This window comes from Python bivittatus, unplaced genomic scaffold, assembly GCF_059951505.1.
Source record: "Python bivittatus isolate LINGU-HERP-01145 unplaced genomic scaffold, Pbiv_v1 ctg000530_np1212, whole genome shotgun sequence".
NCBI classification, from domain to species: domain Eukaryota; kingdom Metazoa; phylum Chordata; class Lepidosauria; order Squamata; family Pythonidae; genus Python; species Python bivittatus.
The window spans coordinates 4,728,783-4,753,373 of record NW_028277085.1 but is presented as its reverse complement, the minus strand read 5'-3'; the positions used below and the strand labels follow the sequence as shown (position 1 = coordinate 4,753,373).

At 44.9% G+C, this 24,591-nt stretch overlaps 1 protein-coding gene and 1 long non-coding RNA gene across 2 annotated transcripts in view; one reads left to right on the top strand and one right to left on the bottom strand.

Annotated features, from left to right (window-relative positions):
- Positions 1–24,591, bottom strand: part of CSK (C-terminal Src kinase) — a 40,743-nt gene that overhangs the window by 14,152 nt on the left and 2,000 nt on the right. Inside the window, exons 2-3 of the mRNA XM_007435589.4 lie at positions 3,832–3,910; positions 1,675–1,788 (exon numbers count right to left, since the gene is read on the bottom strand). Coding sequence (XP_007435651.1) covers positions 1,675–1,788; positions 3,832–3,846 — 129 coding nt within the window. The 5' untranslated portion in view covers positions 3,847–3,910. The remainder of the gene's footprint in view (positions 1–1,674; positions 1,789–3,831; positions 3,911–24,591) is intronic.
- LOC112541538 (uncharacterized) lies at positions 43–7,193 on the top strand. Its single transcript, XR_015797481.1, has 3 exons — positions 43–130; positions 2,192–2,926; positions 6,101–7,193. It is a non-coding gene; the product is annotated as an uncharacterized LOC112541538 (long non-coding RNA).

Sequence of the window (24,591 nt, the reverse complement as noted above, 5' to 3'; positions counted from 1 at the left end):
CTCCCAAGGATAAAGTCCTTTTTCAAAAATGCCCTCTGTGAAGCCTTGAAGGTGTTCAAACTCGGCGACCTGAAGAGAGGTAGACTTCAACTCCCCGAATTCCCCAGTGCGGGTAAACCCAGAGATACTGGTGAGTCTTTTCTCAACACCGGGCCCCAGAGAAAGCAGACGGTCGCTTAGCTATTCCTAGCAAATACAGATGACAAATCTGGCACTGGATTTGACCCAGTGGCTTACTTTTAAAAAGAAGGCTGAATAGTGTTCATGGTTAATTAAAACCTATATCCTCTGAAGGGAGAGAAGTCATGCTGCCGTTGGGGGACCCTTTTCAACTTCGCTTCTGCAACTCATCTTGTAGAAGGAGTGTCCTCTGACCCAGCCCCCCAGCAACAAGTTTTGGGGACATGTCCTACGCTCCAGCTTTGTCTATGAGAGAGACCTCCATGCAGCCGTGGAGACTGCCAGTATGCAATGTAGAAAGAGGCAAAAAATGGACCCAGGGGCGTCTTGAGACGGTAATTTCCCCGCAGTGCCGGGTTCCTGATGCCCTCTCCAGGGAGATATGCAAGGTACCTAAAGGGTAGAGTGTTTTCTACCACTGTGATAAACTCAACAGAAATATGAGTCATTGAAAGCTTGTCATACAGTCGTATTTGGCAAAACTCTAATTGGGTTGGGTTTGCCCAGGCTGTCTTTCTTTAATATCTCCTGTCTCCATCACAGTTTAATTGTAATGCATAAAGAGTGATATTGTGCAGAGGAAGCTGTCTGGGAAGATACAACAGAGAGGGGTGATGCAAGCGTTTTAATTAAAAAAATACATATTCTCAAAGAGTTGGCATTAAGCAATGGAACCGCCTGCCTCCTGGAGTTGGAGGGGCTCCATCATGGAAGGTGTTCAAGAAAAGACTGGACAACCATTTGTCCTAGGATTCTGTGGTTGCAGACTGCAGCAAAGTCCTATCCGCCCTCGTTAGCAGTCTGTTACTGTAATGGTATGTGGGAATGCCCTCGCGAGACGATGCTGCCTAGGGAATGGTCAGATAAGAGAGGGCACAGCCCACAGATGCATAATGGGCAGAGAAAGAAACTCAGAAAGGAACCTCCCTAGCAAGATTCTGTTAATGTAGCCTTACAATAAAACAGAAGTAGTTCACGTGGTTGTGTTTCCTGTCTGGTCTAACTGGGAAGGCTGACATCAGTCTTGCGAGTCTGACAGTAACAATCTCCCACCATCTCTTTTACAGCCTGAGAAGTCAGGGAGGTTCCTTTCTGAGTTTCTTTCTCTGCCCGTTATGCAGTTGTGGGCTATGCCCTCTCTTATCTGACTGTTCCCTAGGCAGCATCTCTTCCCCCCGTCTCCCAAGGTCATTCCCACATCCCATTCCAGTTACAAGCCAGGATGGCATCAGAATGATGGCACATCGTGACCTCATTGTACAAAGGACACAGTGATGTCATTTGCCCAATGATATCACCTGTGGTCATTTGTGGCAAGTAACCCACACGTGTCATGACAGCATGACGCAAACCCCAAGACATTGGCAGTTGAGTTCAGCCTCAGGAGGCAAGCACGCAAGGACGAGTTTTGCATTCACCGTGCCGTTAGGGTTTTTCCATCACCGTGGCTAGTTGCAGACACTGATGAGCATTCAGTTGGGCCAGGACAGTTACCTTGGTGACAGAGATGATGGTGAGAACGTCTCCTTTGCTGAAGGGGAGATCCTGATCAGCCGTGCCATGAAAGTTGTACTTGGCAATACATTCTGTGCCAGAGGGCCAGACCGCCTTTTGGAGAGAACAAGGACAATGTTATCATTTGGATCCTGCTTCATGCCATCATAAAAAGCAAAAGCTGTACGAGGAAACAGGCAAAGATCTTTCTATATAACAGTGTTTCTCAACCTTGGCCGCTTGGAGACGTGTGAACTTCAACTCCCAGAATTCCCTAGCCATCTGGCTGAGGAATTCTGGGAGTTGAAGTCCACACGTCTCCAAGTGGCCAAGGTTGAGAAACACTGCTACATAGCAAGTCCTTTTTTAGCTGTGAGGAATTTCATTCAACTTCTGAGTCCCCTGCTTCCCCATCCAACAGCAATCATTAGTTGGCAATCATTCCAGTTATTCACCAACCATCCAGCCCAGCTCTGGAAAGATGAGTTTCCTATAACCCAGGAATTATTTTACCTAGAATTGCATCTTGAAGAGGAGAAGAAAACTTGGAGAAGATGGCTGTTGCCCTGTTCAAAAAATCACAGGACAAGATCGGTGGCTTTGCCATCAGAGCAGAGCTGCTAATGGAGTTAAACTGTACTATGGACAGCAAGCAGAAAGCAAGTATTTTTAAGATGCCTATGAAGGAGCGAGGGACTTCCAAAGGGTGCTTTCTGTCAAGTTTTTAAAGCTCTGTATATATTTTAAAAACCCTAAAAATTGGGTGCAAGTCTAGGCATACTTTTCTGAGATTTACCACATGATGGGACAGCCCCAAGAGGGCCCTGTTACTGGGGAGGTCCTGATGGACTAAAACTCAGTCTTCTCTAAGATGTTGTTCCTCCAAATTTATGGGCTACAATTTCCATCATTCTCAAGTTGAATCATCTTGAAGAAGGTTGCTTCAATTAGATGATGCAACTTGACTTCTCGGGCGGGGGGTGGAGATAGCACTATGGGAAGAACAAATGGTATCTAAATTTTGTTCCTGATGCAGGATGCTCAGCAAACCGCACCCTGCTTTTGAACGGGTGCATCTGCAAAGCTGGTCGGTTGGTTCAGGATGTTATGAAGCAGTTGGAACCCCTCAACGAGCTATGTTTGCAGAGCATCTGTTTTCCAACTGCAGGGTGTGCCCCAAATCTTGTTAGCCCATTCTGGATCCCCTCAATTCTCTGACGTCTATCTGAGCAGACGTGAAATATCTCACAAGGTTAGTAGAGGCGCTGCACCCCCCCAAAAAACTTCCAAATATGGTGGTGGGGGGGGGGGTTGAGAATCAGTTATCGTGCTTGCAACGAGAGTTATCAGTACAGTTCAGGGCACCCCCCAAAAGGTAAACGGTCTGCAATAGGCTTTGTTTATTAGTTTTTGGCTTGTCAAAAGCTCTTTATCCTCTGAAGATAAGTTTGCACCACAAAATAATCTGAAAATGAAGACAGGGAAAGGAGTCCAACCATTGTAGACAATGGTCTGCCTCTAGCCCAGTGTTTCTCAACCTTGGCAACTTTAAGATGTGTGGACTTCAACTCCCAGAATTCCCCAGCCAGCATGCATGAATTCTGGGAGTTGAAGTCCACACATCTTAAAGTTGCCAAGGTTGAAAAACCCTGTTCTAGCCACTCGATCACCTGTATTTTTAAACTGGGGGACTCAAAGCTGAATCTAACACACCTTGCAAGGAAATCACGTGAACTGTCATTGAGCTACAGTTCCTTCCCTTTCTTGCTTAATTAAAATAGCACTTCTTAAAGATCCTTCTTCAAAAAATAAGAATAGCAACCATCATGTAAAAGCTGCTTTGGAGACCCAAACACACATGCCTAAAAATAATGGCCTATAAAGATAAAAAGCAGTTACCCAACGCCTGATTACCAGTTAAACACTTCATGAAAATACAACTACAAAACCCAACTCAGAAATGCCAGCCAAGTTCCAACCAACCATCGTCAACCAGTCAGGATCCCAGAGAACCTGCATGAGAGGATGGGGAAATTTAAAACATCTCCCAGAAAAAGGCAGAGGCAAATCATTGCCCCCCCCCCCCAAATGGCGTGAACCTGTCAAATTGAAATCGAGGAAAGTAATGATTTTTCTGCTCCCCATCTTGGTCCTTACCTGCATTCCTGACATTTTTCTCGGGGGGTTCCGGGGACTGGATCTCACAAGAAGGACACCTCACTTGGTACCATGAGACCTGGATGAGAAAGACTTTTTAAGCTCATGTATTGGATTCACCCAAGCCTTTGCTCCTTTCTCACCAACAACATGCATGCCGGAGAGTAAATTTGTACCTGTTTCCTCTCCAGTTTCTGCAACGCTGCACTTTTTTGAACGTATTGCAACACAGTGTGACATCCCCAATGACTCCTGCCATTTGAATTATTTTACTTTGCATTCCGGCAAGGGAGAGTTTTTTCAGTGGCGTAGCCTGAAGGCAGACCTTTGGGTTCATCTCCACTCCAAGTAAGCCTCATCTCCTGACTGACCCATGGCTAAAAAAATGCATCCTCAAACTGAGCCAGAATCAGCTGGGAATTTGGGCTGGACAACATGGTTCTCCTCTTTGCTCAGATTCTCCTAAATGAGGGGGCATTAAGGATCAATCTGGACATTTCAGGTGGAAAATGTAAACCTGTTTATCAGGAGTGAGGCTCCTTGAGGTCAAAAACGTAGCGGGCATCTCTCAGTCTGCAATGGAAGTCCTCCACCAGAAGTCAGCTTTTTTACTGATTCGCCTGTTGAATTTAGAATTCTAATCTGCCCCAAAAGCCACATTCTCGTGATGTATTAAACAGCTGCAACGTTAAACGTTTCCAAAAAGAGAAAATGAATAGGGAAACTGCAGTAAAATGCAATACTGGAGCTACAGGCTACAAGAAGTCGGAGGACCTCCAGAAAATTACAGAATTTCCTGTTTCTTTGGGAAATCTGGCAATTAAAACAAGGATGAAACAAGAATAAAGGGAGGGCCAGTGCAGGTTAGAACCGAAGAAATCGCAGCTTAGAATAAGAAGAGCCTTTTTGCTACACAAAAGCTTAGATGATCCTTGCAACGTTTAGAAGCGTTTGGGTTAAAACATAGATTTTTTTTAAAGAAGGTCCCTGGAAGCAACGGGATGGGGCACCTTTTCAGACAACTGAAAGGTTTTACATCAATAAGGTAAAGGGATTTCCAAAATACAGATAATTTCTGCTTGCTGAGATGGGGGCTCTCTATCCAGTCTCCTGCATTAAAAATACAAGCATGCCTCTCCAGAGTGCATCTGAGCATGGACAAGCTACCTTCCTCCTTGCTTTTTCTCCCTTCAATATTCCACTGGAAACAATGGACCCCAAGCACGGCAGTCTCTGCACATTCCTTCTTTTCGGTAATGTTTTGTATACCTTTCTTATGTTTTATGTATTTATATATATTTATTGTTTTAATGCTTTGTGTGAGCCGCCCAGAGTCCCCCACTGGGGGGAGATGGGTGGAGAGAAATTTAATTAATTAATTAATTAATTAATTAATAAAAAGTAAGAGGCTGGCTTTAGCAGGACGAGGTTGGCACATTCCTGCACCACGTCACAATCCAGCAAGACAAAACCAACCGTGCATCTCGGCAAACCCCCATCGCTCCCCAAAATCAAAAACGAGAATCGTGGCTCCTTCCTGCTCCAATTTTAGCAGGACCACGGACCACCCCAGCCACTTTTTCCCCGCTTTCGGAAAGCAGAGCCACTAAAGGTGTCTCCGTTGTTTTCTCTCTCTCTCTCTAAGAACCGTTTCCAAGCGTCCCTCAACCTGTGTTTCACTGTAAACCGCTGATGGATGGACGCCTTCGGGAAACGCCGCGGTTCCATTAGCGTGGCATCGATCAGGGGGGGTCAAAAAGCAGGCAAGGAGGATGGCTCTTGAGCAAACCTGCCACGGCAGAAGTGTTCTGCTGCGGTTGCTAGTAAGCCTCTGTTTGCAAAATATTAAAGAAAAAAAAACAGGGCTATGGAAATGTTTACCAACCTGCAATCTAAATTCAAACATAGGCTAAATTGTTCACACGGATGCAGTCCAGGGCAGAGTTTCTCAACCTGGGCAACTTGAAGACGGGTGGACTTCAATTCCCAGAATTCCCCAGCCAGCTGTGCTGGCTGGGGAATTCTGGGAGTTGAAGTCCACCCGTCTTCAAGTTGCCCAGGTTGAGAAATCCTGCTCTAGAGAGATGCCAAAGCTGGAGAAAACGTCATCAACCCTGCCTTGGCCCTTCCCTCCTGTGCTCAACCCTCAGCTGCCCCGAACGACAGAGCCAGGAAGTGAGCGGGCCCCCCTCTTTCCCTTCAACTCCCCAGAGATCAACCTTCTGCCCCTGCAGAAGCTAACTTTAGCAACTCCTAATTCCAATCTCAGAGTGAAGCCCCAGCAGCTGCTAATAATAGGAGCAAGACCTCGGAGGCTGGGCTCGGGCATGGACTGCCGCGGGCACAATCCTTGCCCCAGCTAAACACAGAAGCAGGTTGGCAGAGACGCCTGGTTAGGGGGCAGAAGAATGACTCCCATTCCAGAAGACCGCTGGGGCTCGGAGGCTTACACCCTGATCAGCTTTCCAGGCGATGACCCCGGGCCAAGCCGGATTCTAAAAGCATGCCTTTCTGAAGATCTTTGGAAATTTACCCTGGATAAACGAAACGAATTTGCCTTTGCTGGGTAACTTTTCTTTATGCTTAAAGAAAAATTCTGGTGGCGGGTTTGTTCTCTGTATTTCAGTCTTAAAATGTTTAATGAAGATGAATGGGGAAAAAATGCACGGGCGGGTTGGCCAAGGGGAAGAAGAAATGGGCTAGTGGGGAAGGCCCCAGGCTAGAAAGCAGGAGGCAGTGAGTTCTAGTCCTGCCTTAGGCAGGAAAGGCGGCTGGGTGACTCTGGGCCGGTCCCTCTCTCTCAGCCCAGCCCACCTCACAGGATGGTTGTTGTGGGGAAAATAGGAGGAGGAAGGAATATTAGGGATGCTTGCCGCCTTGAGTTATTTATAAAAATAAGAAAGGCGGGATAAAAAAATCGGAAAAGAAGAAAAAAAAGTTTTCTTTTTTCTCTCTCTTTCCACTTTTCTTTGTCTTTTCCTCATTTTCTATGGTTTGTATTACTCTTTTACCTTTGGATTTGTCAACTTTAATAAACTTATTACCAAAAAAGAAAAAACAGTAAATGCCCCCGGAGAACAGGGGAAATGAGTCCCTCAAAATATGCTCAGCAGGCAACTTGAAATGGATGCAAATAAATCCCAAACATTAAAGGGGCCCAATCGTTCAAAAACAATATGATGCCTAATTATGGACATTATAAAAATGCTCATCATTGTTCTTCCAACCTACTCCCGCAGAGGCATGTATATTTCTCCGACATAAAATCATCTGAAAAAACATTACAATCTAAAATTGCACATTTCCATCGCTTGCTATTTGCAATTGTCGTCATCACCATCATCATTTGAATGAATGAATGAATGAATGAATGAATGAATGAAAAGGTTTTCCAAAGAGAAGAAAATCTCCCCACTGACAATTATTGGGGCCGTTATAACCTTCACCTTGAACATCCAACCAAGCATCCTAAACTATTATTTCTTTTTGGTCTAAAACACTCCTTAGATGTCTATGAAGCAGTGGACAGATTTCCATACTGAATCATGCTTCCTCCACACACAAATCCAGACCAATATGGAGCCCCAATGTCAAAATTCCATCTTTCTCTACGCTCTCATCCTGAGCTGCTTTTTTTCCTTGTAAGGGGACAATTGCCCCTTGGCAGTTTTTGGAAGTCCTTTTGGAAACAAACAAAAAAATGACATATGCAGAGCAGGAGGAAAACAAACATTCAAGTCCAACGTATTTCACAGGTGGGCAAATATTTATAAAGAAGAATTTATTCTAGAGTGATGTTTTCCAAACTGGGCAAGTTCTAGAGGGGTGGACTTCAATTCCCAGAATCCCTGTCACCGCAGAAGCATCACTGAGACTTCTGGGAGTTGAAATCCACCCCTTAGTGTGGCTAAGTTTGGAAACACTAATATATTAAGGCATATTTTTCATGTAGGTTTAATCATCCACAGCCAATCAGCGAATAAGTAATTTCTTTGGATATTAATTCTTCTCCACTGGTTTTCCATTCTTCTTCCTGGCCTCCCTAGACAGCACTTCAATGTTCAGCCCTCGCTGGAGTTAATATAACTCCCCTTCCTCTTCCACCTCCTCATCTGCAGTATTGTTGTTTTGTTGGGGGGGTTTTGGGGGGGTTGCACATCTCAGACCTTAGGATTTTTCAACCACCACCTTCTCCATCAAAGATGATATTGTTTTGGTTCCTGAAAGATTTTCCCTTCTGGAAGCAGATTCACTGTAGAGGGTCAGGCAAGGTCACCTCTGACTGACTGGAAGATTCACCAAACAGCCATCTGGTCATTTAAATTCAGAGAGGCATAAGCTGAATTTAAGATATTGGGCTGCAAATATCTCAACTGCCAGTAGATGGAGATGGCAGCAAAGCATTGGCACGTTCTGGGTCTCCTTACTGTCCCCTAGTGGTTGTTTGGAAGGTTGCAGCCTAGTCTTCAAAGAGCAGAGGGGTCCCTAGGCAAGGCTGCAGGGGTCTTGTCAAGCCCACTAGTGTTTGCAAGCTGTCCTGCATCAGTCCATGAACAAGCATAGCTTTGTTCCCTCTCCGGGAGCTGTGCGGATGTATGAGGTCACTCAGAAGCGGCATCCCTCTCAGCTCGAGAGCAAAAAAGGCGTAGGTGGTCATGGCAAAACTTAGCAAAAATGCTAGCAAGTGCTTGGAGTGGGCCCAGGGGTGGGGGGCAGCCTTCATCCACTCCCTTGGGAGACAATCACCCTTCCTCTCCACATTTTACCCTTAGCCCATCTAAACACAGTTATCTATTCTACATCATGCCTGATCATCTCCAGATCTTTTGGATGCAGAAGAGGTTCTTTCCCAGAACATATATCCTTTTATTCTCCTTCTAAATAGAGATGCTCCGATAGAGATCTTTTAATCTTCTGCCTGCAAAGGAAATCCTCTCCTGCTAAGCTCCAGAATGCTCTTCCTTGGCCTTTGTAGGCCCAGTTGCGTTGGGATTTCATGGGCATATTGGAAGCTTCCCTCTACAAGGGCTGGCCCTTTGTTCCATACAGGCCAGGGCAATTTACTCTGACTGGCAGCTGTGTTTTTCCAAGTTCTTTGGAAACTGCAGCACTCAACTTAGAAGCTTTTCTCTGCAACCGACAGAAGCATGAGCCATGGCCATCTAAGAAACTGTTGGCCCCCAGGGCTTTCCTTAAGCTCCAAAGCATGTTTCACCCATGCTTTTATTTAGATATATAAATATACACATAAAAATATATACAGACCCAGGCAGAAACTCACTTTTTTTCAACCAAGGACCTCCAATCAACATCTGGACAGCATTTGCAAGGAGCCACCAAGAGGGGGAAGTTTAGACGGCAAGACAGAGCAGATCCTCAACTATCTGAGCAAGAGGCCAGAAGGAAGCAGATAAGTGTGGGCTGCTACCACAGGGGGAAGAGGAAGCAAAGACCATTGAGCACAAGGTAAAGAGGAAGAGGAGAAGGATCTGCCCCACTGTAGGTCACAGAGTCGTTCCCACTACAACCTTACAAGCATTTGGAGCTGGGGCCTGGTTGTTATCCAGGCACCTGGTTTCTGTTTTAAATGGGGAAAGCACACTTCTAGACCTCAAGACAATGGGAAAGAAGGTCTGAATGCCACGCCTTTTGAAGAAGGTCATGTTGGAGAGGCTTTCCATGAGGGTAGAAGATGCTCTCATATCACGGACTGGAGTAGCTGTCCTTCACTGGTTGCCCTCCAGATGCTTTGGAACTGCAATTCCCAGCATTCTTGGCACGGCACAATGCCATTTTGTCTTTATGAATCCCTCGGCCAGGCAAGGTAGTTGGAGAAACAATGACTCACTCAAAATCCCAGGAGAAAGTAAAGCTGACGTTAAATCGTTAAGCAAATTAATGTTTTAATGCTTATCTGTTGCATTGCTCTGAAAGCTGGCCACCTGCTGTGTGCTGGACATGTTGAAATAATAAAACAGAACACAAGAGGCCTCTTTTCTCTTTGTCAAAAATTCAACTTCTGATCACAATTTTGAGGAAGGTGGGAAAGTAGAGGCACAGCTGCTTAGCTGACCTTAAAAACAAAAAGGTCTTTGCTCATTTACAGCTCAGAATCACAGACCAATCAGCTTGCCTTGGTTTCCTGACCAAGCAGAGTACAAATACCAAAGAAAGAACAATGCATATAAGGTAGCATTACAGAACTAAGGAAGTAGCAGCAGCCAGGGAGGGAAAAAAAACCAAAACCATACAGTACATGCCTGGTTTAGCCAGAAATTTAGAACTAAGGGTTCTTGGTATTTTAAAAGTACAATTGTACATTCCTAGGAAAAAGAAACAAAGTGACTCAACTTTTGTAGGATTTTTTGGGGGGGGGAAATTATTAAAAGAGAAGGCAGAGTTCTGAAAACACACTAAGCAAGATAATCTGTGGCCATACCAAATACAGGAAACGTGAGAATAATAGTATGCAAAAAATAAATCTTACTTCCCTGGTTTTAAAACATCATTTCTTATCCCTCCTCTCTGTTGCACATCTCTCCGCCTCAGGTGTGTAGGTGCATGAGTGTTCAAAGATGTGCCCGCCTACACATATGAGAGAGAGTTACCTGGCGAAAATAGCATTGGAACGTGGTGGTGCTTGGATATGTTGACATTTGCTTTATTAAAATTGCTAATCGTCCGTTCTATTTTGTAAGGTGCCCAGAGCGGGTTTTCTGCACAGGAAAGGGGTTGAAAATGCTTTCAGCAAATTCAAGGGAGGGAGGGAGGGAGGGAGGGAGGGAGGGAGGAAGGAAGGAAGGAAGGAAGGAAGGAAGGAAGGAAGGAAGGAAGGAAGGAAGGAAGGAAGGAAGGAAGGAGCACTTAACCATCCACAGAATACGTGCGCAGTATCGACAAGGGCACTTTTCCCCCCTGGCACGATCTGAGCATCCAAGGTGCATTTTTAAGAAGGAGCGCGGACCCTTTGGAATTCAGCTCCAACTGACTTTCGCCGTTCCGCTCCTGCCAAGCCCTGTGCCCACGCAGCTCCCCAAAGACAAGGAACTCTCAAGTTGCTAATACGGCTATGAAATAAAGTCCTCACCCACTTGCCGCTTGGCCACACGGCTCACACAGAGACGGTACAGAGGTTCGGCTGCTGCTTCACGCCCACTGGTGCTCAGCCAGCCTTCCGCCTAGCTGTACGTGCAAATTTAACACCTCAAGCACCCAGCCCTAGCAAACCCCTCAGTTCCAACCCCATGCATTCACTACAGATCAAGAAAAGGCTTTAATGATCCTCCTGCCGCTAATGCATTTGAACGCTTCTAATGATCCCTGGAGAAAAGTTGAGCTTTGAATTGGAAGTGGGATGGGAGAAGGGGTGGCAAAAGCCAAAAATTGCTATGTGGAATTTTCAGAATTCCAGCTGGCCCTTGTCCAAGACATCCCATTCTTCTGCTTCCCGGCCCTGCCCTTCCCAATGCTCAGTAGTTTATCCGTGGGGAAGTCGTGGGGATCCATGGCTCTCAGCCTTGAGATGGTGGGACTACCTCTGAAGACCATCTGCAGGAAGACTGGGGGGCTTCCTTGTGCAGGTGGTTGGCCGCTGGGAGAACAATGCTGGATAAGATGGGCCAAGAGTCTGATCCAGCAGGGCACGGCTTCTGTTCTTATCATCCTCACCCCCTTTAGTTATGTTCTTCTAGATGATTTATGGGTTTGAAGACAGAAAGAGTAGCTGATGGAAAGAAGGAAATTATGATGTAACCTTAGAGAAAGGGTAAAACGCATTTATCACCGCTGTCAAAAAGATCAGAAGCTGCTTCTTCATAATCTTTTCTTTTCTTTCCTTTTTCTTTCTCTTCCTTTTTCTATTTTTTTTTCTTACTTATTCACTATTCTTCCTTATTTTCTTTGTTGCTTCTCTAATGTTTGCATTGTTTTTATCTGGTTAAAAATGACTTCAATAAAAAATGATAGTAAAACAAAAAGTTCTCCTAGAAGTTTTTGGGCTACATTTATAAACCAGAGGATTCATCTGCTGTTTCTTGGGGGGGGGCATTTAGTTCAACTCCCCAGCTGAATTTGCTAATAAAGCAGAAATGATCAGCATTATCCCCGCACTGCCTCCATACTGGCACATTACCAAGCCCTAATGCAGTGTTTTTCAACCTTGGCAACTGGAAGATGTGTGGACTTCAGCTCCCAGAATTCCCCAGCCAGCATGGCTGGCTGGGGAATTCTGGGAGTTGAAGTCCACACATCTTCAAGTGGCCACAGTTGAGAACCACTGTTGTAAATACAGTAACCAAGTCTGTTTTTGCAAAGTGCAAGTTGAAGAGAGAGAGAGAAAGAGAGAGATGCAGGGCTGTAAAACTGTTGATCGGATATGGATTTTTCAGCCAGGGAGTTTTTTCAAGAAAATAACTAAACCTTTGTTGACATGAGAAAAGTGTATCCGGCCAATGTGTTTCCACCACACTTTTGAATGTGGTTACAAGCCTCGCCCCGAGACCCAGGAAATGCAAAACACGACAGCCGTACCAAAAGCCCCATTCGCTCCCGACTGCCTACATGTATAGAACAAACGCCTGGTTTGCATTTCATACGGCTTATATCAGGAATGGCAATTCCATTTTAGCAATGAAATGCCACTGTAAAAAAAGCAGAGGATTTCTTTTTCCCCCCCGAAAGCATTTGCTGCTTTGGCTTGGTGGACACAACACGCAAATTGGGTCTGGTGCTTTGCGGTTCAGTGTGCTGGGACCATTCACTCCAGGAATCACAACCGGGGTGGTGCATCAGGCCCTCGCAAGTCATAATGGTCTCCATTTGCTTGCAGAGAGCAATTCAGAAGAACGCCACTCTTCTGTCAATAACCTGGGCTGAGCTCATGAAGCATGTGTGGACCCAGCCAGTCTCTTCTTGGCATGTGTCAACAACACTGGTAGGCATCTGACACACTACCCATGGTTCACCCCTTTGGGGGTAGGGCTTGCTTTTCAAAGATGGTTTCTCACCTGGCATTAGGAGCACCTTTTGCCACAGCTCGCAATTGTGAGTTGTGGCATCAAACCATACTTCCAGGAAAGAGAAGGGAGAGAAGAGGAAATGAGTAATCGGATGGCGAGCTGGAGTTGTTAAACCAAACAACCACATCTCTAGTAAGTGTTAGTCTTCCACAGGTGACTGGCCAGAGGTCTCAGGAAAACTTTAATCTGAATTCCAGACGGCCACTCCCAGTCCATAAGGGTTCTCCTACCCGTGGTATGTTGACTAAAGCCATAATGGTTAGGCTCGCGTAGCCATACACCATGGCTTAGAAGCACCACATCCTAAGTCAAAACCAAACATTATGGCTATCTCTCAGATGGCTAGGAAGTTGCTTTGCACCAAACAGTGATGGGAATTCATGTATCATTTGGGAGCCCCAGACAGGAGTGAAGAGGCCTTCTTCTGCCTGGGGCTTTCCAGAGATGGGGTAGGCTTCAGTTCTCAACACCCTCAGCCACCATGGCCTACAGCAAGGGACTGTAGGAGCTTGTTGTCTAAAATATCAGCAGGAAACCAAGCAGGAGGTCTATCAATAGGTCTATCTTCTTGACCTAATATCATGCAGGATCTTCTCCTCTGCACTCCAGGAAGATGAAGGATAACCAACATATCTTTCCATTCATGCTACATCCTCATTTGATACAATAGTCTCTCTGTTCTCTGGGCATCAAGCTTGGAGGCACTCTCCTCACATCTCCACATGCACACACACGCACACACACATCAGTCAGGCTGATGGCAAAGACAATCCCCAGAGGAGATCCCTGGAGATCCTGCCTGCTTTTTGACCACAACAGCATTGAATTTCACAGGCCTCGTTCTTTCTTCTAATATCACCCTCCTTCTGAGCTCCAGGCCACAGGGACTTTTCTCTCTCACCCCAAGGAACCCGAAAATCCCCACTGCTTTTTCTTCTGCAGCTATTTTTGTGTTTTTGTTTGGGGAGTTAAGAGTGAATTTTGCCTCTTAGAAGAGCCCAGCCCCAACAGAAAAATCAGCCCAATTGCTGGAAGTGGGGTTCAGGGCTTCTATGGGACAAAAAGTGTGCCTGAACTCTCTTCCAAGATCCTTAATCTCCAGATCTCTCAACAATGCAGAAAAGGGGCTGATAGTATTTGCCCCATGTGCTCTGGGGACCACAGGTGGGGTGAGGGGGACTCAGCGCACCCAACACCATAGAATCCTTGTACAAATGGTGAACCAACTCATGGAGAATCATGTATAATTCTGGTTGATGCATCACAAAAAGACTATTGTGGGGCTAGGTAGAGTACCAAGGGGGCAGCCAAAATTAAAACAAAGCAGGAAAACTCACATTTGGGGCTTTTCAGTTTAAGTAAAAAAAAGAAAAAGATGAGTAAGTAGAAGGGGGAGGATGCAATCAAGGCGTATAGAACCATGTTTGATGTAGAAAAGGAGCTAGAATGAGTTTTCCCCCCTTTCTCGTCATACTGAAACCTGGGCCTCTCAGTGACATGGTAGGGGGGCTGGGGGTGAGATTCAAGACCAAGGAAAGGAAGTCATTCATCACACAGCTAAACGGTGGAACTCATTGCCACCTGATGTGGTAAACTCAGAAGTGGAAGTGAACCAGAGGAATTTCACTTGCTGTTGGGGAGGCCTTCATGCTGGTTTCTAGCAAGCCACTGCCAGAGCAGAACGGTGCCCTAGAGAAACCTTTGATTTCCTGCATTTTTGGGGACGGGGGGCTGTTCAGGGGAAGGAACGACAAACCTAAAACTCTGTCACCTGCTTCAGGGGTCTATTGGATAACCTTCCCCCAAACTTTCTCTCCCGGGGTTCTCCTGGTGATGGCACTGTACGGTTTTTAATTGTTTTTAATATTTGTATCAGTGTTCTCAACCTTGGCAACTTGAAGATGTGTGGACGTCCACTCCCAGAACTCCTTAGCTCAGCATCATGGGCCTGCCACGTTCACAGGGCACTCACACCGCAGAAGGGCGCACTGCCGTTCCAAAGCCAAGGAACTGCCTGCTGTGTGTGCAAACATGGGTGCCAAGCTGGACAAGGTGGTAGCCTGCCCCCCCGCCCCCCGCCAACAGGCCATTTCGGTCCAAGAGGGGATCTCCAATTCTATCCTACTGGGCTGGGGCTGGAGAGATAACACCACCGTCGGCAGATAGGAAAAATAAGATCTGGCCCCACTGCAGAATTTCGAATACGCTCCCTCCCCCGGGATGATCCAAGCTCTATCAAACTTTTTAAGTTATGGAAAAAGTAAGACCCAATGCTGGGAAAAAAAAGATTGTTCAATAAGGATTATTTGGGGCCTTGTACAGAGTTTGGCTCCAAATCTAACCCAACAAAAAATGGGCTTGCAATCATTTTTTACTTCTCTGCTTATCTAAGTCAGTGTGTCTTAAGGTGTGGTCCGAGGTCCTCTGGGGGTCCCACGAAATCAAAATTATATGCCAGATGTTGAAGATATTTGCAAACATTTAAAACAATGTCCGCCTTCTCATTATTATTTTCTATTTGTTAAAAAATGCAGGAGTTTTTCATGAAAAAAATATTTTATTTATATTAATACCGAATGGGTTTAATACTGCTATTTTTACAGGATTCAATAAATCAATATTCTACGCATGCATCCATTTTAAATTTTAATACGGTCAATATCCATCAATGTAACCCATACAAACCAAAGCTCTTTTGGGGTCCTCCGTAATTTTTAAAAGTGGGAAGGGGTCCTAAGAGCAAAAAGTTTAAGAAACACTGATTTAAGTCAACAAAAGATGGGGGTGGGCAAGGTTTCTGCAAATGTGAAGTTCCCATAAGCTAGCCAACACCTCCCTCTCAAATAGCTGGTCCGGTTCTGGCTGAACCATGATTCAGATATGGCAAATTAAATTCAGTATTAGAATGGAAGAAATTATTTTTCAAGGAAAAAAAAGTCACGTTGAGAGAGTCCTGGTGGCCTCTGTTCAATCTAGGGTGGATGAACTTCTTTTGTACCTGGCCTTGGGAGCCCTACAAGGAAGTAAGAGAGCTGGGTGTTTGGGTTCCTCATGTCTCGGAGACATTTCCTAATTACATTTAGGCTCCATCTAATTGGGAAATAATCTAATAGCTCATAAACGGATTAGAAAAGAAGGCGTAGACCCGGATACAAAGCTCAGAAAATTTACTGTCTAGCCAAAGAGTACATTGCTGAGATGCTGAGCGAGGAAGCGTATCATCCTTTTGCACTGAATATGTACATCAGTGTTTCTCAACCTTAGCAACTTGGAGATATGTGGACCAACTCCCAGAATTCCCCAGCCAGCCATGCTGGCTGGGGAGTTCTGGAAGTTGAAGTCCACATATCTCCAAGTTGCTAAGGTTGAGAAACACTGATGTACAGGGTGTTTTCACTATGAAGCCTCCAACATCTAACCCATAATCTAAAATCTGCCCATTCAAAATCACTGCCAATTTCCCCACATTGATACAGGCCACTCTAGCATCAAATTTGCCCAACTCCCTCATAGTTATTCCATGGAATAATATTCATTAATTCTTTAAAGGAATATTTCAATGTTCCAGGTCAAGGTAGCCTTATCTAAATCATAGTCCAAAACATGTTGTGTAGTGGCCCCAACTCTGTCATACCCTAGTTGCACAAATTTCAACCCCCAAACTTCTGGGCAAGGACCACACTGATGGGGGATTCTGGGAATTGAAATCCAAACATTTCCTGAGCATTGAGGTTGGAGAAGCCTACTCTAGACTGTTGGTATAAATATGAATCTGAACTCAGCCATCCATGATCTAATCCAATGTTTCTCAACCTCAGCAATTTTAACATACATGGACTTCAACTCCCAGAATTCCCCAGCCAGATATGCTGGGAAATTCTGGGAGTTGAAGTCCATACATCTTAAAGTTACTGAGGTTGAGAAACATTGATCTAATCTGTCCTCTGAATTCAGCCATCTATAATCTAAGGCTTTCCAGTTTGGGCTCATTTTAGTCCATTTTACCTAAAGGATTTTTAGCTTCCAAAATGCCACCAGAGATCAACAAGGTGACATTGTTTCACTGTCCATTTCCTTGATGGTAGGACTGAAGCCCTCCTGAATCTGCCCAAAAAGATATGCAAGGAAGCCGCAAGGAGAAAAGAGAATCTGACCGCCCCAATGAGTAAAGACCAGCCTTTGAGGAAGATCTGCAGAAACATCTCAAGAATCCAGCAAGAATTTCTTCATTCTGCCTGCATGGATCACTACCAAGCAGCAACAACTGCAACAACAAAGCAGAACAAAAACCTCAAACACCCACTTTCAACATTTTTGGACATGCTGGAGCATGAGTCAAAAATGGGACGGGGTACTAAGCCGTCTGGATGGTCCGGTTCCATATTTTTGCAACGCTCGCCTTACCACCCACACCGCGAAAAAGACAGTATAGGTTGCCTTGGTGCCTAAAGGGCCTCCCCACTATCTCCATTCCCAAGGTCAATGTTCATTTGAGACATGCAACACCAGCACTCAGTCTTAAATGTGGCCCTGTCCTTCCCAAGGAGACTCCATTCCAGCCCAGAATTTTCAGCTCTTTCCATCAGCATAGGGCAGCTCTTCAGCTGTTTAAGGAACTCTGCCTTGGGGGGGTTGGAAGGATGTTGGCTGAAGGTATTTTTAAAATTTAATTACATTTAATTTTACTTGATTTTATTTTTTATTTCTGGTACTTCTGTCATGTTGACTGGTCCTCCCTGGATGCTCCTACAACCCTGCCATTTGCCCTGGGGCTCAGAAAACAGCTGATTAGCACACCAAATCAGAACATGCCCGTTTCTATAGGCATTGGATTCATCAAAAGAAAATCAACCACTACATCACCCTGATTTGGGTTCATGTTCACATTGGCTTGTGAAATCATCCCAAACCTTCTGCACCTTCTCTCGCAATTGGGAGTCTCGAGTATTTTTCATTTTTTAAAAGTTGGTCCCTGTATCTTCTCTCTCTCTCCCCCTCTCATTCTTTCTGGATTTCTGTCTCTTCTCCAGCTGTTATGAGTGCTAGAATATAGCAATAATATTTCTGTATAAACTTCCCAGCTGCAGCAAGTCACACATTTTATGGACAGTGAGGTTCACCAAAGGCTACTTGTCACCAGTTTATCATTGCCATAAATGGAACAACATGCTGAAGGACACATCTGTACAAAACAGGAAGGTGATCTATATTAGCTGTTGGCCTAATCCTGCTCTTTTTTGGTCTTCGGCCCTGAACTATTTACCAGTGAATGTTCCCTTTGCAACAGCCACATGGGTTCTCTCTTTTTTATCTGCGTTGGTATTTGCTCATTCTGAACCATTAACACGTCACTACTGGAGTTTCTCTGAATGTTTGATTTAAACCGTTCCCTTTTTAGTACTTGTACATACTTCCTTTCTTAACAGAAAGGGACTGATTCTGAATGAGTGCACCTCCTACAACTGCTAGTATCTACAGATCACAACAGCCTGATGTAAGTAATGGTCAAATCTGCAATACTTTCCTTGTTCTTAGCAATGAGCTCCTACTTGCTTAGTATAGGGTTAGTTCCTCTTTTTAGGGGTCAGTTTTAGATCATTCTCACTTCTGCTCTTGGGCTGGTCTTCTAAAAGCCACATGAGAAGATGTTTGACCCTAGACTAGCAAAGGCAAACTATTGAAAAATAGTTCCCCTGATAACACAGAAAGCTATGGAGCGCTGTTGGAGACCAGGATCTCTAATGGGGGGTTTCTTCCACCTTAACTGGAGACACCAAGGAATAATTTGTTATTTCTCAACAAATGTAGGATGACCTACAATAATATGAGAGGGAGAAGAGATATAAAATATTTTGCCCCATTTGTCATCCAAATGCATTCATAAGAAGAGCTACTGCTTTAATTGGACAGATTTCCATAATAAATAAGAGAAGTTGCCTTCAAGAAAGTTGGGGAAGTGTGTGTGGGCGAACCCACTGACATCTTTTCCTTACACACTTCAACATCAATTTTATGGGCAACTTCCATTTTTACAATAGGAATAGTTTTTGCTGGTTATTGACATGACTTAAAGATGGCCTGAGAACATGAGTTCATGGAAAGCATGGGCCACAAGGAATCACTTTTGGGTTATCTATCGTGCTTTCAGGTAAACATCCAACCTGAATTCGAGGAAGCTTTCAAACCATGTCTAGATTCTCAGCCACCAAACTTGTCTGTTTTGGGAAGAAAAGTACTGATGTGGTTTGGAAATTTCTCATCCTTGTATTCCTGGACTGTGATTCCTTCCTGGGTAATTGAAAGCTAATGAAAGCTTCCATGGCCAACGTTATTCTTCCTACTATGTGCATATGAGGGCAGCTGAGGGCTTAAGCAAAGAGAATCCAAGGCAGTCCTGGGAATTAAGGTGGGTCAATTTAACTCAACACAGAAAAGACCCAATTAAAGTTGTTGATCTGCTGAGGTGCACTGTGATCCTCAAAAACCTACTTGATTTTTATTTATCAGAATCATTAACCACCATGGGCTGGCTTCACTGGGAATGCTGTGTTATATAAAATGAGCCAAGTTAATAAAATCCATGCTCCATGTTATGGCATGAACTGCTGTTGGGATTAAACAAGCCTCCTCCTGCTTACGGCTGAGGGGAGAAATCTAAATGCATTTGTTTACTATGGCCTTCTAACTATTTTCATTTTAATTGTTTTAAACCGAATTAATAATTAATGATTTAATAACATCTTAAATAGTACTTTTATTTTAATTGTATTTTTGTGAGCCTCCCAGAGCTGCTAAGGAAGTGGGTGGTATACAGACACTTGTACAAATAAATGAAATCATCAATCCGTTCGTCTCGTAAGATCTCCAAAATTCCTTCTTGTTTTTTGCTATAAAAGACCCAGACAGCTACCACTTGAGAAACTGGTTTAAATTAAGCTTCCCAGGTTATAATTCACCTTCTCCAAATAAGAACATCAGAGGAGCTCAGCTGGGTGAGACTAAAGGCTTAGGGAGCCAGGCATCTGATTCCCAGAATGATCTAGCCAGCGTGAAATACATTTATCCTTTTGAACAAAAATATTCAGTCATCAAAAAACACAATGGCAGACTTCACGCCTCTTCCTAAGCCACAGTTTAACCAATGTTTGATCAACAAGCCACAATGGCTGGGTTCACGCTACACCACTGACCCTGGATGATGAACTACAGTGGCTGGATTCACACCCTGTGATCTGAACCGAAAAGAGCTATGTGAAGGTCGAGGGCAACGCGTGAAGCCAATCGGCGTCAACCAACCGAGGAGCAACAACTGGACCCAAAGATCCCATGGAGAGAACCCTTGCTGTGCTTGTTGGTGGCCCGGCTCCAAAACACCTTTGCCCATGTTGGGTCGTGATACCACACGCCTCTAAGACACTGCCTTAAGAGCAAGGCCCTGTTGCGTCATGATTGCCCGAGCCATGCCAGCTAAACCAGGATGGAGCTAACTAATTTGGGAAGGGCCAGTTGCCTCCCTTAATCTGGCTGCTTGCCATGCACACGAGAACAAAGACCTCCTCCAGTATCTCAGCAGGATGCAAACAAAAGCTTTCCACCAACAGTGCAAAACAAACACCACGAGTGTGAAGCTGCAAAAGTGCTGGTTTCACAGAAACGGCTTGCTGCAGAGAGCCTCTTGGACGCCGCTGCTCGCAATGAATTTTATTGGGCTCGGATGACATCATGAGCAATTGTACCAGCTAGCCACAGGGGGAAAAAATGACATATCAGAGCTTTATCCGAGGGAGAGCCCAGGATGTAATTAATTCCAAAGAGGGTTAGAAGAGCTATGCCCAAATGAACTCTTAGCTTGGCAAAAAAAGTCACGGCCTTGCAAACCACCCATCTGAGCGACCTTCATGGATGCAGGCAAGGCCCAGCTTTCGTTGGAAGCATCGCAAACCACAGCCAAGATCCTCTTCTGGCATTAGATAGGAATTAAGTCATTCAAAAGGAAGATTATTCTTTAAAAGAATGTGGTATAGACAACCAAATTCAGCCAGGGGGTTCAGAAAGACAGTGAAACCTTGTTGAAACAGACTAGCTAGGGGAGATGGTTCTGGGAGTAGAGTAGCGTTTCTCAACCTCCGCAACTTTAAGACATGTGGACTTCAATTCCCAGAATTCCCCAGCCAGCCATGCTGGCTAGGGAATTCTGGGAGTTGGAGTCGACATGTCTTAAAGTTGTTGAGGTTGAGAAACGCTGGAGTAGAGGCAGAAGAAACTCTTGCCAATGATCAAACCCTGATGGAGAGACCAAAGATGCGACTAACACTGGTACCCGAGGCCAAGAGAAGTGATGAAACACTCATGCTGCTGCCCTGGGAATTCATCTTAAATAATCATCATAATTGATTAAATTTGTCTGATGAAGAATGAAGGTGAAGGATGTGGCACTGGCCTTCAGAGTTCCACTTTGATCTCCACATCTTTGTCTTTCAAAGGCTTTCCCAGAGTGACGATGTAATGACCTTGGTTAGAAAGTTGCCCTGCTAGCCGCATCCTTGTTTGATCGGAGCCTCGTCCCAGGGAGAACCATTCATGTTCTTTGCCAGCATCTTAATGCCTTTTTTCTTTGGTGAATTCAAGTCAGTGTTGACTCCTGGTGACCGCCTGGACAGGTCCCTGCAGTTTTCTTGGCAAGAGTTTGGAAGTGGTTTGCCATTGCCTCCTTCCTAGAGTTGAGAAAGTGACTGGCCCAAGGTCACCCAGTTGACTTTATGTCTAAGATGGGACTAGAACTGTTGGTCTCCTGGTTTCTAGGCTGGTGCCTTCACCACTACACCAAACTGGCTCTCAAAAAAATATTGGCAACTGCCTGGACTAGTCCCTGCAGTTTTCTTGGCAAGATTTCAAAAGTGGTTTGCCATTGCGTCCTTCCTAGGGCTGAGAGAGAGTAACTGGCCCAAGGTCACCCAGCTGGCTTTGTGCCTAAGGCAGGACTAAAACTCATGGTCTCCTGGTTTCTAGCCTGGTGCCTTCACCACTACACCAAACTGGCTCTCTACTTGCCAGATATTATTAGCTCTGCATTTTTCTCCTTGGAATCCTCCAGATACCATAGATGGAACTCCCCCAATTCCCAACCAGCATGGCTAATTGTGAGCCCGGGGCTTCATCCCAGTCAGAGGGTGCCCAACCAGGGGAAGCTACTCTCAATGGCTATTATCAATTTTGATTTACTCTTAAAAAAAGGACCACATTGGAGAACTGCAGGGTTTGAACAGAGGGAGGGAGGGAGGGAGAAACATGATTCTGCTGATTTCCTTTCAGAGAACTAGCCTTCTTTTCTTCCACCTTCATATAAATCGGTGTTTCTCCTCCACCTGGCTGGGGAATTCTGGGAGCTGAAGTCCACACAGTGGAAAGCTCCTGAGGTAGAGAAGCACTGATATAAATTATTCAAGGAGGCCAGCCCAGCCAAATGAATGCCATCTAAAAAGCCACTGCTTGAATCTCTCAAAACCCATCTTACTAATGCTTGTGGGAAACAGGAAGCAAGCTGCATTAAAAAAAAAAAAGGCAACATCAGCAGATGTGCGAGTTAGGGGTGTGTGTGAGAGATTCTGTATGGTAAGACACAGGGCCATTGATGCTTATTCATTCATTGCTTGATTATATTTATATCCCATCTTTCTTCTAAGGAATACCAAGTGATGCTCAACCCATTATCACTGGTCAAAACAGAGCAGATGTTTACAGGCTGAAGGCCTCGAAGTAAATCTCCAACAGTGTTTCTCGACCTTGGCCGCTTGAAGATGGGTGGACTTCAACTCCCAGAATTCCCCAGCCAGGTTGAGGAGAGCTGGCTGGGGAATTCTGGGAGTTGAAGTCCACCCATCTTCAAGTGGCCAAGGTTGAAAAACACTGTTCTAACATCACTGAGTAGAGCTGACAAAGATTTCTGTCACGATCCCAAAGACTCCATGGATGGAGACGGTCCTCTGCTAAATGGACCATGAGTCTGATTCTCCGCTTGGATTTTGTGGCCCCCTAAGCCACTCTAATAAGCCACAAGTGGTAGGGGTTACAAAGCACTGAATGAAGGCACCTCAGTATGCTTCAGCATGGGCACAAAATAAGGACTGGCAAAGAGGAGACTAAAGAATGCAATCGGTGTTCAGCATCCTCAGAAATGGTCTAAAAAATAACCTTTCTTCAACAAGACACACGAGGCAATTTGCTTTTTGCCCAGCAAAGGAGAGGTCCGGAAAAGCACCGGATCTTATTCTTACACAAATGATGCCCAGCACTGAGGGTGCAAGAATGGCTGACACGCCGCTCTGAAATTCTCTCTCCTTGCACTTTTCTGAAACTCTGAGTTTTTGCAGGCTCGGAATATTTTTATTCCAATACATTTCTGGTGGCCTGATGTTGGGGGCAAGTGTTTGCCCTAGATCCCTCAGGTGCAGCAGGTCACAAATACCATTCGATAACAGTCCCTGAGGTGAGATGGGCGGCTGCATAAATTTAATAAATAAATGAATAAACCAAGCCTTGCTGCTTCCCTACAATAGGCAGATGGAGACATCAAGCATCTCCAACTTCTGATTTGTAATTTCCTTTTAGGGCTAGGAAAGATCTGTTCTTCCTTCTGATCCTTTCTGTGACCCTTAAAAGTCTTTTCTGGGCGGTAGAAAAATATGACTTAAAGTACTGTGCATGTCTGAGGAGGTGCTAGTAATTTGATCGTGGTCTATCCACCAGCATAAAATACTATTCAGTGTTAAAAGACAGCCATCTCATTGTCATGGTAGTCTAGCCTAATCTAATGATTCAAGCAATGAGCATTCTTGAAATATCCCTCCATTGCCCATTTTGTGTTTTACTTTCTTCTGATCGTACCCTGTTTTCCTTGGTATGATTCGCTTAGCTGCTCTGATGTCAGAGCAGGGTCAGACTCCCTGCCAATCCAAAGCTAGCCCGCTAACTGCTTTCATTTCTCAATACATATCCAGCAGTCTAAGCCCACTTATGCAGCAGTGAGGAATGCTGGGAGTTGTAGTTCACAACACCTGGAGGGCTATCCAAAGTCAATAGAACTCTGGGAGCCTGGGCAAATCCCACCATAACCTAGCAAGGAGAATCTATTTTCCTTATATGCTGTATATTCATTCCAACATGTCATTTTGGGTTGCTGGTAAAAAGAAAAAAGAAAGGACCTTATGCCCGACCTGGCCAGGATTTACACAAAAACATGGTTCACCCTGAACACTTACCACTGTCGACCCTGTAGGAGGAGAGCTGTGTGAGTCTCCGGTAGCCAAAAATCAAAAGAAATCAGGTCGCACCTTTTCCAACTAATGCATTTTATGAATGAGCTTCTTGTGATAGCTTCCGCCTTTCAATAAAATGTGTTAGTCGGAAAAGGTGCTACCAGATTCCTGATGTACCGCAACTGGTTTAACTAGCTGCTGCTGGATGTTTCAACCAGCCTGGTCTCCCCTAAACCAGTGTTTCTCCACCTTAGCCACTTTAAGATAGGTGGACTTCAACTCCCAGAATTCCCCAGCCAGGCTGGCTGGGGAATTCTGGGAGTTGAAGTCCACCTATCTTAAAGTGGCTAAGGTGGAGACACACTGCCCTAAACGCTCCATCTTCAGCTATTTTCAGTTTAATTCTCATAATCTGTCAGCTCCCCCCAAAGCCTCCCTCTGTTCTTGCGTTTGTCATCCATCTGGACGGCCTGGCAAGATGCAGGCTG